We start from the raw sequence: 18,521 nt of genomic DNA on the forward strand, positions 1-18,521 counted from the left end.
GAGGGGGCGTCTACAATTCTGTTTAGGACAAACAATAATCGTAGACGTGGTATTGACCTCTATGAAGGGTCACTATTTTTTTTTTGGTCCAAACACAAGGGTGACCACTCCCTTAAGTGGTTTGTTCACCCTCTCTGCTGATACAGTAAATCATCTGTAGGACCAGTGGACTGAACCACACACAAAGATCTAGTACAGTAAATCATCACTGCATACAGCGCCTTTTGATAGAGGTCAGAAAGTGGCATGTGTACAAATTAAATGAGATAAGATTAATTTTTTTCAAAAAACCCAGTAAACATGAACATTATAAACACTCTATTCTTTACAACATTTAATAAATAAATACCATGCCAAGTGTACAAACAATTAAGCTGGGTTGAAAAATACAAACAACATAACAATTAAATGATAATTCACACTGAAGCTATACAAACGAAGCTTAGTTATACTTACAGAATAATAACACCAGAAAAATCCTCCACCAGGGAGACCAAATAATACTGGATGGATGTGCATGTAAGATAACAATATCTGATTGTACTAAAAATGTCAGCTAATGAGTATATTATACCAAAAGAAAAAATAGAACAGTGGTCCCCATCTTTTTTAGTAATAAGGCCCCTTTCTAACTTCAAAACATTTTGCAGACCCAAACATGCTAACAGCTGTACCTTTTGGCTATGTTATGACATTGCAATATTAAAAATATTGAGAAATTATTTTTTGTTGCTTTTATATGAGCAGGGAATGTTATTCATGTTCAAAGGATAACTTACTTTTAGAATTTAGAAACTGTACATTGCTTGGTGAACTTTTGCAACCTTTGACCAAAAAAGGTGCTTTAACCTTTCACATTATTGTATGCCATATAACTGAAACGTTTCATGTCCTTTTAGTGACAAAGATGAACTGTAAAATTGTATCATCAAAAATTTGTCTGCTCATAGAAAAGCAATTTAAAAAAATCACAATCATCAAGTACTGTTTGCCCACCAAAAAAATGAGATGATTAAGTAATTTAAATCTGCAGTAAGTAATAAGATTTCTCAGTTTATTTTTTTTTAAAAATCTGCCTAACCTCTCATAATTTTGATAGCTGCATGGCATCAATAAATCAATGTACACTGTCAAGAGCTATTCAGCCTGCAATAATCAGTACATCACGTATGTTCAAACACACTAAAGATTACTAATGGTAACTACTGCTACACTGAACTAAAGTATTATAATGCAATTCAACCTTGCTTTCTAATTTTAAGAAGGATATGGCTGAACAGTTCTGTGATCATTTGCAATATTTAGTAATTTCAGCATTTGTGCAATTTTCTAAATTATAAATTGGTTTTTTATTTAAATACATGATTTTTTTTCCACAAAAGACAAACTTACACCATTCTGATTTCTGAACCCACACTAAAAGTTTGTGACCCTACTTATCTAAAAATACCCCAATCCGATGTTACTCGTGAAAAAATGCAAACATCCTCTTACATTAAGTAAGAAGCATACAAATAAAAACAAAATGAAATGCTGCTATTATGTTGAATATATGCAGGGAATTCTGTCTGAACTGGACACACTTCGGGCCAATAGTTCTGCCATTTTTTTTGAAGTGGGGGAAATAGTAGTCTCATTAAAATATGTTTTTATTTATACTGGTACTGTTAAGACCGTAAAACAAGTCTAGGCCATCATATACTGGTACTGTTAGGACCGTAAAACAAGTCTAGGCCATCAAATACTGGTACTGTTAGGACTGTAAAACAAGTCTAGGCTATCATATACTGGTACTGTTAGGACCGTAAAACAAGTCTAGGCCATCATATACTGGTACTGTTAGGACCATAAAACAAGTCTAGGCCATCATATACTGGCACTGTTAGGACCGTAAAACAAGTCTAGGCCATCATATACTGGTACTGTTAGGACCGTAAAACAAGTCTAGGCCATCATATACTGGTACTGTTAGGACCGTAAAACAGTTCTAGGCCAATATGCAGAGGAAACCAATACAAATCAGTGCATATGTTTTAACAATGATAATGGGACTATCATATATGATAATTCTGCAAAGTTAGCCAGGTTATAGAGTGGATCAGGTTAAAGAAGAGATAGGTTACAAAGTGGGGACTAGTTGTGGTAAGTTTCATGTCCAATATGGAATGTCATAAACTTCTTGGCATACTTACTGATAATTAACTTGTGTCTGCAACATGCAAACTTTCAAACTTATATAGCAAAGTATACCTATCACATACTGCAAATTCTAAGAAACTTTCATTTTGTTCATCATTGAGTGGGTCCAAGCACACTTTCACTTTGTTCATCATTGAGTGGGTCCAAGCATACTTTCACTTTGTTCATCATTGAGTGGGTCCAAGCATGCAAAAATAAATAACTTCAGTAATGTGCAGCTTCAAGTCATTTTAAACAGTTCATCAGATCATCATACATGGCTCAGTAAGAGGGACCTTGCATAAATTATTATTGTTACATAGTTTATTCAGATATTCAAGCTTACCTGTCATTTATAATATTGTATACAATAACAGCTTAATACTGTTATGAAATCTAACACTGCTCTGTATTAATATATTTTAATAATTTTACACCTAATAAACCAGATATGTAATAAACAGGGTTAAATCATCAAATATCTCCTCAATGTCACAAATTTTAAAGCATATCTCTATTTTGTACACTTTTGAAGTTATTAAGAATTATTTTGTGTACAAGATATTTTATGCATTTTATAATTTTATAAGAGATCTCATAAAATTGATGAGATATCAAACAAAATTGATATGATATCTTGTATAATGAATGAGATATCACATTTTTTGAATAACTTGCTTGCTATACACTACTGCTACAGGAAACCTGTTTACCTCCCTTTACCAGCTTGGATGTGACAGTAGGATTTAAAAGAACTAAAAAAAAGAAATCAAACAAAATGTACCTAAGCATGTTAATACATGAAACGTTATAAGACACACAATAATAAAGTGAGATCTCAAAAGTTTCTCTTTCTGTTTGACTTTTGTCAAGGCTTTTGAGGGTTTTACTTGCATGTTGACTAGCGTCATCATCTCTACAGTGAGACTGATTTCTTCCATGCCCTTAGTATGAAAGCGAAGCAAAGAAATAGTCAATACATTCTTTTATAACAATCTCTCATTGAAACACAGCTGATGTTATAACTGCAAATCGCACAACATCAAGGTCAATTATAAAAATTGTGGAGTACAACATTTTTTCTTCAGCCAAAAATACTAATAAGAGAATGGTGGAATTTACCATAATACTTTAGTTAAATCTGTGTTCTATTCTTATTAAGTTTAATAAAATTTGAATGCATGCCAAGCTTATCATCCAAGAAATATGATGTGATCTACTGACAAAATGATCATTTCTGAGCAATCCCAGGTCTGCCTATATTACAGAATTGTGGAAATTTAGGAAAATAGACAGGTCAAGCATAGTTGCTGGTACAACTGGAAAAGACTGATTGATGTATTTTCTTCCATTTTAAAAGAATTAGAAAATGACATGGAGTAATTTTGATATATAATCATCTGTTAGTTCATCTGTACCAGATTATATGTAAAAAGTGTGCCATGTTCATTTTAATATTTGCACCACAACACTTTCGTGGCCAATAAATAACACTTGCATAGCCAATAAAGAACACTTGCATGGCCAATATAAAAAACCACTTGCATGATAATGTTTCAAAGTCTTTCTATAAATAGTGAATTCTGGTTGGATTTCTGGTGCTTTTGTTTCAGTAGAGCCACGACAATCTGCTCATTGTATCAAACAAAAATTCCACAATAAACAAACTATTGTTTGGATATCAGTCATTTTATGATAGATATGTCTTCACAGAGGCGTGTATTTTAGCTCTACAGATCGGACAGAACCTGAGGGACTGCCCACAAACTTCACAGCACAATAAATGACCACAGGGCAAAAATGTCAACTCTACATTCCTCTCCATGCAGACCTTACATTTATTCTGATCTCTTAGCTGCATATACTCCTCTCTCAGTGACTCAGCATCTGGAAGAAAAAAACCAGGAGTTCTGAATTTGTTTTCACTAGTATTTGCATACCTGGCAACCACTAGTTAGGTACATGACGTGTAATAAAAGTGGGCAAAAAGCATCATCTGAGCATAAAATGGCATCTACATATGATAATAAACTGTATGAAAAAATGTTCATTTATTTTTTTGTGTAGACAGTGAAGGTTACAGAGCAGGGGGGAGGACTGCTCATATTTTCATACTTTAAGGATGATCTGAGCAGCTGTGTTTTAAATTTTTTGAAGATTTTGAAGTAGATACTGAGATGAACCAGATACAACTGAATTACCATGATAGTTCAGTTTTGAAAGTACTAAGGAACACACAAGTGTTTTAGTGGCACTGTCTCAGCTATTGATATGCAGCCTTGCATATGTTTATTACATGTTGGTGTAATATAAGCATACTGTCAAGAGTGACACCTAGCTTTTGTATTGACTGTGAATTCAATATTATTAATGATACTTATTGTTTGAGGCAAGGGATGTGAATGAGAAAGTCTTTACATGGTGATCAGAATGGCTTCAGTTTTATCAACATTTATCTGCAGCTTGTTACATGTCACTGATGACTTCACACCTGAAATGCACTTCTCTGTGCCTTTGATACTAGCATCAACATCATTTTGGAAAGCAAGATTTGTATATTTGACTGGCATCAGTGTACAACTGGTGAGACACTAAAGCTCAATCTAAGACATATGAGAGGGTCCAGAATGAAGATAACAGGGCTGAGAACAGAGCCTTGTGGAATACCAAAACGTAGATGAACTGTGAAACATCTTCCTTACTGAATGAATCCTCTCAAGCAGAAATGTTTGAAAAGAGAAATTCAATATCTGCTGGAGAATGATTTCACAGAATCAAGTAAAAGTAGTGGAGTTCACCATGTTTTCTAGTGCTGAGACCTAATAATGCTTTCTGCATGAACGCTGACAACAGAAAAGTGAACAGTAACAGGAAAACACATTCCCAATGCCAAGAATTAATGACTGCATTGACAAAATTGGAAATGCAAAATATGTCACCAAGTTTGATCTTTTGGAAGTATTCTGGCAAATTCCACACATGGCAAGAGCAAAGAAAACATAGGCATAAGTAACCCCATATGAACTTTATCAATATAAAGTGATGCCATTTGGTACGAAAGTTCTCCTTAAGTTCCAGCGTATACTGAACATGGTAACAACTGGTCTAGATAACTGCGATGTTTACACTGACAATAACACCTGGAAAGATCACTTGGGAACAATTGGAGAATTCTTTGAATGACTCAGTGATGTAAATCTGACATTTAATTTTGGTACAGCAGAGATTCATCATGCTTGTGTTACACTTCAGGATATATCGTGGGACATGGCCAAGTTAATCGTGAAGCTGTTAAGGTCAAGGCTATCAGTAAAGAGCAACTGATGCATTTTATTTGGAAACTCTGAACATCATCAGAAGTTTTGCTCAAATGTTACCACAATTTCTGAACCTCTGACTAATTTGTTGAGTAAGAAAACCCAGTTTCATTGATCTGGCAAATGTCAGAAGGCTTGTGATAAACTAAAGGCCATATTTAAGAGTGCACCATTTTTTTCAGCTCCAAATTTTAGTCTATCATTTAAAATGTCAGATGATGCAAATGATTTTGGGTTGTGGAGTACTGATTCAAGAAGACAAAAATTGTTTGGATCATACAATCGCTATTTCTCTAAAAAAAAACTAAACAAGCATCAGAGAAATTATTCCGCCATTGAGAAGTAATGGCTGGCATGGATAGTGGCTTTACAAACCTTTGAAGTGAATATTAATTCAGCTCCTTCTTTCATTATTGTATTCAGTGATCACAAAAACGCATTACTTTGATGAACAAAATGAAATTAAAAAAATCAGTGTTAATATGGAGTTTGATGTTGTAGGAATATAACACTGACACTAGACACATCAATGTAAAAGATGTTCAACTGTAGATTCATTCTGATGTGTATATAAGTAATATTTTGTTTGATGTATATTTTGTGTTATTTATAAGACATGTACCTATACAACGTTTAGTATTATAGTATCATATCATATTTGACTAACATGTAAAAGGAAGCTTTATTGGATAATCTTTCTTTATAATGGGAGGCGTTATGCATATTTAATTAGCACTGCATGTTGGCTTTTGTCCATAATTATACACTTTGTATATTTAATCTGAACTATGTACTTGACCTTTGTGAATAACTGAGGGTATTTGGGCAACTTGACTAATGTCCTCTTTTTATAAACAACATATTACATAGCTAATTGTTGTCAACAATTTTCAATTACATATTAAGATTATTATTATTTGGAGGTAAACATTTTTCCAGATGTTGAGTTAGGTCAAGGGATTGTTATTATAAATTAAGACTGTTCTAAAACTTGCTTATGGCTTTCATGGGAAAATGACTGTCATCCTGGTTCTATTATTGTGTCTTAACTTTGTATATAATGTTGCTTAATTCAGAATTATTGATTTGATATTTTAACAGGGTTTATTGAAATAATTCTTTAAATTACAAAATGCTCATAATTAATTTTGGACTAAATCATTATTTCAGGATTAATGTGAATTCACACAAGGTCATTTTGGATTATATCATTGTAATATGTCAAAAGTGTTAGCACATCACCATATTCAAAGCTATCAGTACATCAGTACATTCAAGACATTCAGAACACCACTGGGATTCATTTTAAATACTCTATACTTTTGGACCTGTGATAGAACTTATAGGATTAATTGGGATGTTATTCACAATATTTTAAATTTTTTTCATTTTTTTTGTATTCTAGGGAAATAAATTATTTGTTGAATTTTACAAAACCTTTACAAAAATAAAGAGGGAGTTGAACAAAAAGGAAGGGGAGGAGCAAATGGCCATAGTTTAATATTTACCTAACACTTCAATATCCATCTATCTTCCTTGCTGCTCCACTCCATTTTTTTCGGAGCTTAATCTGTTCCTTACCTGTGTACCAATATTTCTCTGAGCTGAGATGCCCCTGTGTAATGGCATATATAAGCTATTTTAGCCAGCTGAAACAAGTTTGGAAACTGATCTTAATGGTTGTTATGAACAACTGTCCATACCTCACCAGTATTGTCTTTTGGAGTATTCTGCTCCAAAACAAGATTTTGCAATAACATAAGTTTGACTAATGTTTCACTTTCTTGAATTAGTACTTTACTGGCTGACCGCTCCGGTGGCCTAGTGGTTAGAGCATCATCCTCTGATGCGGGAGGTCGTGGGTTCGATTCCCGGCCGAGTCATACCAAAGACTTACAAAAATGGTACTAACAGCTGCCTCGCTTGGCGCTCATCATTATGAGGTTAGTGTTAGGACTGGTCGGCCAGGTGTCAGGATAATGTGACTGGGTGGGACATCATGCCATTTGTCTGCAACATGATACCCCAATGCTAGACATCACTAAAAACTGCCACACTGCAGACATCGTAGCGACATGATTGAAAATTTTTTAAAGCTACGTTAAAAATCCAAATCACACACACACACACACACACACTTTACTGGCTACTATGCATGATGCCCCAGTGCTAGACATCACTAAAAACTGCCACACTGCAGACATCATAGCGATATGATTGAAAAATTGTTAAAGCTATGTTAAAAATCCAAATCACACACACACACACTTTACTGGCTACTATGCCAGATTTACTAACTATCCCATAATGCTGTATAAAGATTTTAAATCTACTTTGCCAGATTTACTAACTGTCCCATAATGCTGTATTAAGATTTTAAATCTACTATGCCAGATTTACTAACTGTCCCATAATACTGTATTAAGATTTTAAATCTATTAATGTATTACTCTGCTTGTTCTTTCTATTTTCATTTGTAGATTCTTATTTATTAAATTTATCTTAATCTTTTTAGGTCACCTTGTAGATATGTTCAAGGCCTTTTGAAATCTGCATTTATTAAGGACAGCTATTAACCTTTTTGGATTTACCATGGTCTCATTATTATTACATATTTATATTTTCATTCACTTGTAAACTCAAGGATATTATACCAGAAGCTGCTTGAAAATTGAAATCTAAAAATGCATAAAGTCACAATTTCCACAATTTGGAAAGTCAGCAGTTTTCTTGACAACAAAAGTGAGTTTGCACAAATGTCAAAAATGTATACACCTTTCATAGTAACTTAAACAAAAAAAATGTTGTGATATCCTAACGTTTCTTTAAGTGAATTAAAAAAAACAGTGAAAAAATATTTTTCTTCTCTAGGCTAATCTGAAAGTAAATTGTCCCCGACTGTGCATTAGAATTCACCTTGCACTGATTTACTCTGAAATAAAAACATAATCCAGGAGAATCAGAGAATATAAATTCATGTTAATATTCACTGTTTCAATTGCATGCATTCTTGTAACTGAAAACTTAGTAGTAAATTTAAAGTCGCAACAATACTTAGCAACACTCCTCCAAATTAGGAAGGGGTTAATCCGTGTTCATAAGTTCACAGGTTGGTGCTAACAATCACCAAATAAACAGTCGAGGAGTTTATGCTTCTTAATCTAGTGACCTATTAAAGATACATATCTAGTTTTTGAAACGTTATCAATTTGTTATAAGGTGTGCCAATTTGGGTCAAAGTGAATTGATGTGGTCATTCCAAAATAACTTTGAATGACCCTTAATGAACATGTAGACCCTGTTAGATTAAATCCGAAAAACTGCAACACTAAAGAAGTTTGATAATGGCACTGTTAGCTAAGATTGTTTTAGTAAATCTTCGTGGTTGTTTCTGCCTTTTCCATGACAAGAAACAGCTTGCTCTCCAACTAAAGCTACTTCAGATCTTTTCTTCTTTAGTTCCCCCTGGGATCTTTTTCAATAACATTTTGAAGTCTGACCACTCAACCCTTTTGGCATGAAAAGAGCATTTTCATGGCATTGCCAGAGTGATAGAAGTCTAAAATATTTGACAAAGAGACAACCTACATATCCATTGCTCTCCCACTAAAGCTACTTCAAATCTTTTCTTCTTTAGTTCCCCCTGGGATCTTTTTCAATAACATTTTGAAGTCTGACCACTCAACCCTTTTGGCATGAAAAGAGCATTTTCATGGCATTGCCAGAGTGATAGAAGTCTAAAATATTTGACAAAGAGACAACCTACATATCCATTGCTCTCCCACTAAAGCTACTTCAAATCTTTTCTTCTTTAGTTCCCCCTGGGATCTTTTTCAATAACATTTTGAAGTCTGACCACTCAACCCTTTTGGCATGAAAAGAGCATTTTCATGGCATTGCCAGAGTGATAGAAGTCTAAAATATTTGACAAAGAGACAACCTACATATCCATTGCTCTCCCACTAAAGCTACTTCAAATCTTTTCTTCTTTAGTTCCCCCTGGGATCTTTTTCAATAACATTTTGAAGTCTGACCACTCAACCCTTTTGGCATGAAAAGAGCATTTTCATGGCATTGCCAGAGTGATAGAAGTCTAAAATATTTGACAAAGAGACAACCTACATATCCATGGCTCAATTCAGCATGATAATAACATTCTAATAACTCTAAAACAGTGAAAAATCTGCAACAAAAGTTTTTTTGAAAGATGAATCAGACACACATGCACAATCCTTCAAATTTCCATTTCACAAGTTTCTTCTCTTTGTTCTCAAAGACAGATGGCAGAAGCTGTCATTCCATTATTTTAAATTAAGATTTATTTTCTTAATGGAGTGAAAATAATACACGAAAAAGAAAAGGTGAACTCTCAAATCCCTCAAAATTCACCAACTTTCACCAACCTGTCAACGAAAGTCACTTTTCAGGAACTTTCATGTATATGAAATGACTACATGAAATTACACAAACTTGTATGGCCTGTGTTAATATAAATTATCTTAAGGAATGGTTTCTCCAATTGAAGAAGTGTTTGTTTTCTTGCAAATTTATCATATACAGCTGCCTTAAATAAAACACTTGGAAAATACATGTATGAGCATGCATTTGAATATGAATGTGCAGTGCAGGAGCACATTAATTCTAGAATTTACTGGCACATAAAAGATGATTCAGGAAAATATCATTTTCAGTAAGAGTCCCTTAAAGAATCTGACACCATACTATCTGAAAAGAAAATTTCTAGGAGTCCAGGACAAGACTGCTTCTTCTTTTAACTGAAGAACACTGATATTCACATAAAAAGATTTTCTACATTATTACTCAGAACTGCATCATTTTCATATTATACATGATCTGACTTTCCATTCATTAAGTCTAAATGGATACTGTTGTTGCAATACTGGAAATCAGACTGGCATCATTTCATCTAGGACCAAATGAACATCATAAGAAGTCTCCTGGAGAAAACCACATGTCAATATGATTTAACATTTAGGACATGTGATAACACATTTGTTAAGATGGCTGTTTTGGTGGCCATGCTGGATGTCTGAAAAGCATCAATTCAATTTAGGACCAACTATATCATGGGATGAGTCTAAGTGTAAAGTTTCATGGCAACCCCCTAAGTGGTTTAGGAAGAGTAGAACTTGTGATAATGAATGAATACACAATGAAAAACAGACCAACTCGTATACTCGTCTGGTCTATAACCAGTACAGCTAAACAGGACAAGCAGCTTTTCATTATTTTATTTCGTTTGGATTAATTTACTTAAAAGCATATGCTATACACATGTGAGCATTAGCCATATTTCATCATATAAAGTCATAATGATTATGCCCAGATCATAATGGTTGGCAGGCTTTTAATGACATCTTTATCATGATATGTAAGGCATATTTCATCACATAAAGTCATAATAATTATGCCCAGATCATAATGGTTGGCAGGCTTTTAATGACATCTTTATCATGATATGTAAGGCATGTTTCATATAAAGTCATAATGATTATGCCCAGATCATAATGGTTGGCAGGCTTTTAATAACATCTTAATCATGATATGTAAGGCATGATTTTATAGCAATATATTTTGAAAAACTTATAAGGCTAAGATATACTTCAAAAATTGTGAAAATATCACACTATTGCTGTAAAGAACAAGCAAGAATGAATTATAGTTATATTTCATGGAGATAGTGCTTATTTTTGTCAGACGTGATAATTTTTTAGTGGGTAAACAGGCCAAAGTTGATTTTTGAAAGCTGGACATTCTAAATAAAATACAAATTTGATTTCAATTTCTAATGAAAGATCTGTTGAAAGCATACAGTATATTTAACTCCATCTTTGGTTTCCAGTTAAAACAAAGTTCAACTTCTAAAGAATGATTTAATTCCAAGTTTGAAACAGCATGGCATGAACAAAAAAGAAATCACCATTAGTCCCACTGAATTAATTCCTTACCTGAATATATTTTGATATATGGTATCATCCCATATCAGTTCAAACAAAAACAAAGGTTGACTTATGTATAAACTGTATTGAGACTAAAAAACATGAAACTTCTTACCGATAGCTGATGGAGGGGTTGATTCCAGTAGGGGTGGGGATGGTGGTCTGTTGGAGGCTGCTGAGTTGTTGTTTTGAAGTTCCTCTCGATTGTCAAATGCTGATGAGGATGATGGAACATCAACACTCATGGGACCTGTTGGTGGTATTATTGGTGGGGGTGGTTTTGGTGTTGGTATTCCATGGGGTGGATTGATGTCTCGAAGGGTCAATTGCCCACCCTCTTGAATCAATTCCTCAACTGTAGCTTCATTCTGCCTGACATCTCTTGCCTTCCTTTCATCATCAGCAATCAATAACTCTATTACATGCTCAACAGCAATTTCCTGCTGTCCTGTAAAGAGAACATAACCATAAACCTCTGAGTTAACAAGATCCTGATCACTCCAATATTGTAATTTACCCAAGAAAACTCATGAAATTGACACCTGTAATATAAATAAATATCCATTTTGTTTCAAGTACATATAAAATACACATTTCATTTACAACACAAAATCCTAGTATTTTGAAAATGATGACACCCACAACCCCTCTAGCATAAATAAAATCAAACTTATGTTGCAGTATTTCAAACCACTTGGTCGAACAAGTGAACTAGATTGCATTTCATATAACAAAATCAATACACAGTCAAATCTGTTCTAGCAACTACTGGTTTAATGTACATGTGGAGCAACCACTGGTTTTCTTCTCCCAATATACTTGTAGTTTGAAAGACTATCAGATCTACTTGTCTAACACAACCAGTGACTGATATTTCATGACTCTGACATACCAGATTCAAAGATTCCTCCATTCTGACAAAGTTTCAAAACATACGCATCATACATCACATTAAACACCATGAATTCAGTCATCTGAAGATCCATAATATAGGTCTTGAGTAATTTTGTTCAGGATTCAAAATAAAAATTTAAATGAATGTAGATGATACTTTTCCAAATTTATCTTCAACCTTAGTATGACCATAAACGTTCATATGTACTGAAGATGGGCTGTAAGAAAAGAAGGGTAGAAACCTGAATACATGTCAAAACTAAATGCAGGGTCTATCAAAAAAATTAGTCTGGACTAATTTGCTCCTAAACACAAAAAAGACAAGTGGCCAATTTAATTTCATTTGGACATGTTAACTCCTTACTTAGAAACATCATGGCTTTGTTGACTTATACTGTGTCCTTCATTGAATCAGCATATTACATGTCATCTTTTCAAGACAGCATCAGTGACAATGAACAGACATGGAAATGTTGTAAGCAATGTGATTATTCACAATATTATTATAACTACTTTGTGTTTAAGAACATGAATTTCAGTTTATTTATTTATTTATTTCACACTGTATAATTTACTTTTTAAATTATTTGTATCCTTTCTGGTTACAGGTTCGAGTCACCAGCCCACTCACATCAAAGACTTTTAGAAATGGTACTAACAGCTGCCGCGCTAATTGCTGAGCATTAAGAGGTTAGTGTTAGGACTGGTCGGCCTGGTATCAGAATAATGTGACTGGGTGGGACATGGTGCTACATGTCTGCAGCATGATGCCCCAGTGCTAGATATCACAGACTATAAACTGCCACACTGCAGACAAGCTAAATTAAAAATCTAAAGCTACATTAAAAATCTAAATAACACACACACAAATTTGTGTCTCTTACAAATGTTGTCTTACTAAGTAAACAAATAAATATTTGAATACCAAATGTCTATTTGGATAGTCATACAATAAGTATACTGATTCAAATACCCAGACTCACTTCAGCTCTACTAATACCTATCAAGCTGATTAGCTACTAGAGGAAGATACCATGAACATTTTTGTACTGCGTTATACCATGGTATTTTTAAATGTACCACAATATGTACCATGGTATACTGCAATTATTTTAAGGATCAACATTTCAATGTTCTCGGAAAGGGGCCTCCCCTTTTTGCTTTATTTCTGTCTGTCAATAGCTGTAAAATACCTTGCTCTGATTTAATGCAAACTAACCAAATACAGTGTGACCCCACCATAATGCAATGGCTGGGGTTCACAGAACCTGACCATCTTAAGTACTGAACCATCTTATAACCAACCAAGTCAGTTACCTGAATAAAATAATACATATGCCAAATAAATGGCAGGGGAAAGGAAAATAAAAGCAGGAAAAGAAATAGGTCCTTTAATTTTCAAATAAAGAAAAAACTAGTCTGAGAAAATACTTGTATATTGACAACTTACATTTGTAAAATTTAATCCATCATGCACGAAGAACTGTTCATGTGCACTGAAAGTCAGTGAATTCAAGCACTGATCTCATGTTATAAAATTCATGATCAGTCATGAAAAACACAAACAACATTTATACAGAAATGGTACGGTAGTCCTCGTTTGATCAATATCCCATTGTCAACAAACACGTATCACTAAACAATTTACCACGATATTCTTTGTGCCTATAGGACATAGCTATAGTTGTTTATATGTTACATGTTCACGTACTTAAAATGATCTAGATTTTAGTCAGCTGGAGACAGGTATCATCTTGCTGGGACTATCCAGGGGATGAGGCTATTCATTAGGAAATGAAGACATGAACAAATTAAAAAGTTTAACAAATGTCTTTGCGAGATGCCACACCTTCAATTAACTTGATGTCCAGATATGCATGGTTTCAAAAGACTGGAAATTTAATGCTCATCTTATGCCACTGTTGGTAGCAATCGTAAGCATAAATATTCTTCCAATAAAAAAACTTTCATGGCACAATAAATGTGTCCCACAATTTTTTTAAATGCAACAATCTATCAGATTTCACTGCTTTTATTTCACTTTGGTGCTGACTTCCTTTGATGAACGGAACTTTGCTTTTATTGAATACTAGTTGGCTAGCTTTGATGAAGGGTGTATGAGTTATTGAAGTCACAGCTAAAGCCCACTTTGGAGGACCAAACAAAATCCTGATTATTATTTTAGCAGCAGTATCAAATAATTGTAGAGCCTTGATTGAGACTGATTTTTTTATTTGCTTATTATTTATATACAACAATCGGTGCCTCAAAGGTAATCAGTTTTCTTTGAAGTTTCTGCAAAACTATTTTGTCTGGAAACATTTTTTTCAAAAATAGCCCTCATTTGGTCAATTGTAGCTAGTCTAGTAGCATGACTATCAAAGTGTATTACAGAATACAGTACTCAGGCCAGATGTCAAAATAGGCGGATTATGATAAACAATTAACAATTAAGATGGCTTGTCAATATGAACAAAAAATTTCTTTATGTTATGGTTAATTCCTTGTTTATGTAACAACGGTTAGTTCCAGGGCATTTTACATTTTTTGTGGCTTTCTTTCATGGTGTCTTTGAATTTCTCCACTCTAAACCCAAGATAATATAAACAACCAACAATGTTGCAAACAATTGCCAGATGGTATATGTTGTCACCAATAAGGGACAATAAATTCCAAATTTGTGACAATGGCAGAGTCCAGCATACTGCCTGAATAGACAAAAAATTTACTCATTATTTTCCATACTTTTAAGAAGAAAAAGTATTTTTTTTAACGAGAAAAATACATCTCAATGAAATTTCAGGAACCATGTCACAACTGTCTTATATTTAGAATTTGTATGCAATTTCAGGAGCCATGTCACAATTGTCTTATATTTAGAATTTGTATGCAATTTCAGGAGCCATGTCACAATTGTCTTATATTTAGAATTTGTATGCAATTTCAGGAGCCATGTCACAATTGTCTTATATTTAGAATTTGTATGCAATTTCAGGAGCCATGTCACAATTGTCTTATATTTAGAATTTGTATGCAATTTCAGGAGCCATGTCACAATTGTCTTATATTTAGAATTTGTATGCAATTTCAGGAGCCGTGCTCTGTTATGTCCAAACTCATGTTATAATGGAGCATGCTAAATCAGGGTCACAATATATATATATATATATATATATATATATATATATATATATATATATATATATATATATATATATATATGATATTATTTGGAAATATAATTAATTATCTTGACATAAAAGAAAATATTTCAGCTGAAAAGAAACTCACAACCACCCCACCCTCCCTTAGATTAAATGAGCAGTACCTAATAGCAGATGAATTTGTTTAAACCTAAATAAGGTAACTAAAGTGGGATGATTAAGCTTACACTATAATTGATATTGTGCTGACATTAGAGAGACTTAATAAAAAAAATAGATAGTATTGATACATAAGCTTTCAGTTTTCCAGATAATAACCGGGTACAGTATTTATCAGAGAGGGCCTGTAAATATAAAGCAAACTTATTCAACAACAAAAACATATTTAATGGACTTGAGAAATTACATAAAGTTCCAACAGAAAACAAGAGCACTTATGAAAATTTTAGGATGATTCACAATCTTACAAAGTACATATGCTTAGCACATTCCCATATCATATCTGAAGTTGTTCCGAAAGTTTGATTGCTGGATTATACATATATATTTGTAATGTACACAGCTGTGATTTGATGCCAGTTGAAAAGACATGTTTAGAAGAATAAGAACCCCTTTAAAAAATATCCATATAGTGTAGAGGGAACCATTGAACAAATTTAAATAGCCTGAAGTTCTAGCCCAAGAATGAAGGTATAAGAAGCAAGGACTTTCACTGATGAGAGCTGAAGACATAATTATGAGCCCATTAACAACATTCTTTGTTACGACAAGAAATAAAATTCACTTCATCCCATGGAAGAAATAATTTCAATTAAATCTTTAAAATGGACCACATTGAAATACTTCATATCAGCAAATTAATGTACTTACCAGTTGTATAATGACATGCATCTGGCCTGGTTGAAGAGTTAAATATAGTGCAGGTTTTTGTTGTTGACATAATCAAAGTTTCTCACAGTTATTTTGAAGACTGGATACAATTGAAACAGAAGACTTGGTTCTTTGTTCTTTGCTCTATCAGCACATCAATAAAAAACAAGACTACCACTAACAGCAGATGATTCTGAGCAACATTGGCTAAGTTGGGTGAAGTCTATTTTAGTGACGCAGACCTTAAACTTTAAAGCTAGCAACTCCCAAAGTATAGGGTTATCCATAAGGTACAAGAAACAAGTTTTGATAAAAACAAATGGATCGAAGAGAACTGGAGTTCTGGTCCTGAATGAAAATGAAAGGTAAATCTTTGCTAGTAACAGTGACTGTTTACTAGCATACATGATCATCCATAAACCAAAATGGATGCTTCCAATGTAAACTATAATTAGCTGAAGCTTTCATTGGCAGGGTAGAACTTGACTCACTGATTTGTTTAAATGTTTTAAGCAAGGAGATATCTTGAAAAAATGAACCACAACAGTAGAAAATAAATGTAAATATGGATAGATGGATGGACTGGGTGAAAATCGCATTTCCCATGAGTGTGTGTGTATGTGCCATATTTACTGTTTGTTTTCAGACATCATACTTTTGGGGGAAAAACAATATTTAAATGCACTGTAACTTTCAAATGGTGTGTAAATGTATCTTACTATTTTTTTTGACACCAAATTAAGGAATTTGATGTGTTTGGATGACCAAAAAAGTAATTATTTTTTGCTGTCCAAAATCTGACAGTAAATAAGGTATGCATGCTTACTGGAGACAGGCATTAACACAACAATATTCATAGTTTAACAGATAAATCTAATGACAACCTCTTCTCCTCTTGACCTCCAAGATGGCCTCCCGAACTCTTTCTCGCTGATACCCCATCTCATTAATCAGTCTGTTGGCAATTGCATTCTCATTTGTATTTTGGAAGTATCTCAGTTGACCTGCAAAGATGACAATATGTTCTCCACTTTACTAGACAATCATCTGTATATTATTTGTATGTGAAATAAAATTAAAAAACCTGCGTCCAAAATGTATACTCTAATCGTGTCATTTGCACATGATCATTGTTATCATAGTTCTGTATTACTGTGCAAAATTAAGTTCAAGCACATACCCATAGTACGCACATTTCCATCCAACATGATGCATGTAGAAAAGAGAAATTACTCTTGTACAATGTTATGTATAAACATGCAAAAAATCATGTAAAATAGAGTAACGTAGAAATGGACATACCTAGATATAAAAAGTCCCTGTAATGGACCAATGCTCTACAGACTGACAAGAATTTCCAAGATTTTTTGATCAGCAATAAAATCCTCTCTGTTATTCTTGAGTGATAATATTTGCAATATTGGACATCATGGTGGCCATACTGTATTTCAAATTATCATTTTCACTAAGGATCAACTAGACAGTAAAATGCATGTTTATCCAAAAATACTTATAATCATAGGATGAGAAAAAATAGTCACTGCAAGAGGTAACAATATTTACCAAGCAGATACTGGACATCTCATTAATATATGCAGATCTCACTTAGGACTGTTCCAATAAAATGACCCAGGGAAGGCACTATTAAGGTAGAATGGTCACCCATAGATGCAGTTTAGAATTTTGTATTGTTTCCATATGAACTCTTTGGGAAATATGAGTACCCTGGCATATATTTTTAAAGAAGTACCTTCCCTGGGTGCCATGTATGTTTAAATGGAACAGCCCTTATTACTGAATCTAAGAACATGACAGTATAAGCTAATTTACTAACCTGGAGAAAAGTTCAATTGATATGGTTTGCAGAATTGTAACATAGCTTAGCCAATCACAAACAAGATAACCTCATTATCATTCATAGATCTTGCATATTGGATATCCTGATGGTATAAGTAAATTAGAAATAGAATTGCAAAAGTATTAACAGAACCTGACATCAGATGCAAAATCACCCCATTTGTATGGATAGCTTATGTTAGTCATGGCACTTATCTGTGATCTTGATTATATAAGAAAATTTCAAAATCAGATCAGGAATACAGAACACTATCTCAAGAATAGTAATAAATTGTCAGGCT

General features: G+C 33.5%; 1 protein-coding gene across 1 annotated transcript in view; it reads right to left on the reverse strand.

Moving 5' to 3' along the window:
* Positions 1-319: 319 nt before the first annotated feature.
* Positions 320-18,521, reverse strand: part of LOC149798560 (uncharacterized) — a 35,358-nt gene continuing 17,156 nt past the window's right edge. Inside the window, exons 5-7 of the mRNA XM_089957375.1 lie at positions 17,268-17,387; positions 11,571-11,903; positions 320-4,065 (exon numbers count right to left, since the gene is read on the reverse strand). Of these exons, the coding sequence (XP_089813501.1) occupies positions 3,869-4,065; positions 11,571-11,903; positions 17,268-17,387 (650 nt within the window). The 3' untranslated portion in view covers positions 320-3,868. The remainder of the gene's footprint in view (positions 4,066-11,570; positions 11,904-17,267; positions 17,388-18,521) is intronic.

This window comes from Sinohyriopsis cumingii, chromosome 5 (genome assembly GCF_028554795.1).
Source record: "Sinohyriopsis cumingii isolate HCF-2022 chromosome 5, ASM2855479v2, whole genome shotgun sequence".
In the NCBI taxonomy this organism is placed as follows: Eukaryota; Metazoa; Mollusca; class Bivalvia; order Unionida; family Unionidae; genus Sinohyriopsis; species Sinohyriopsis cumingii.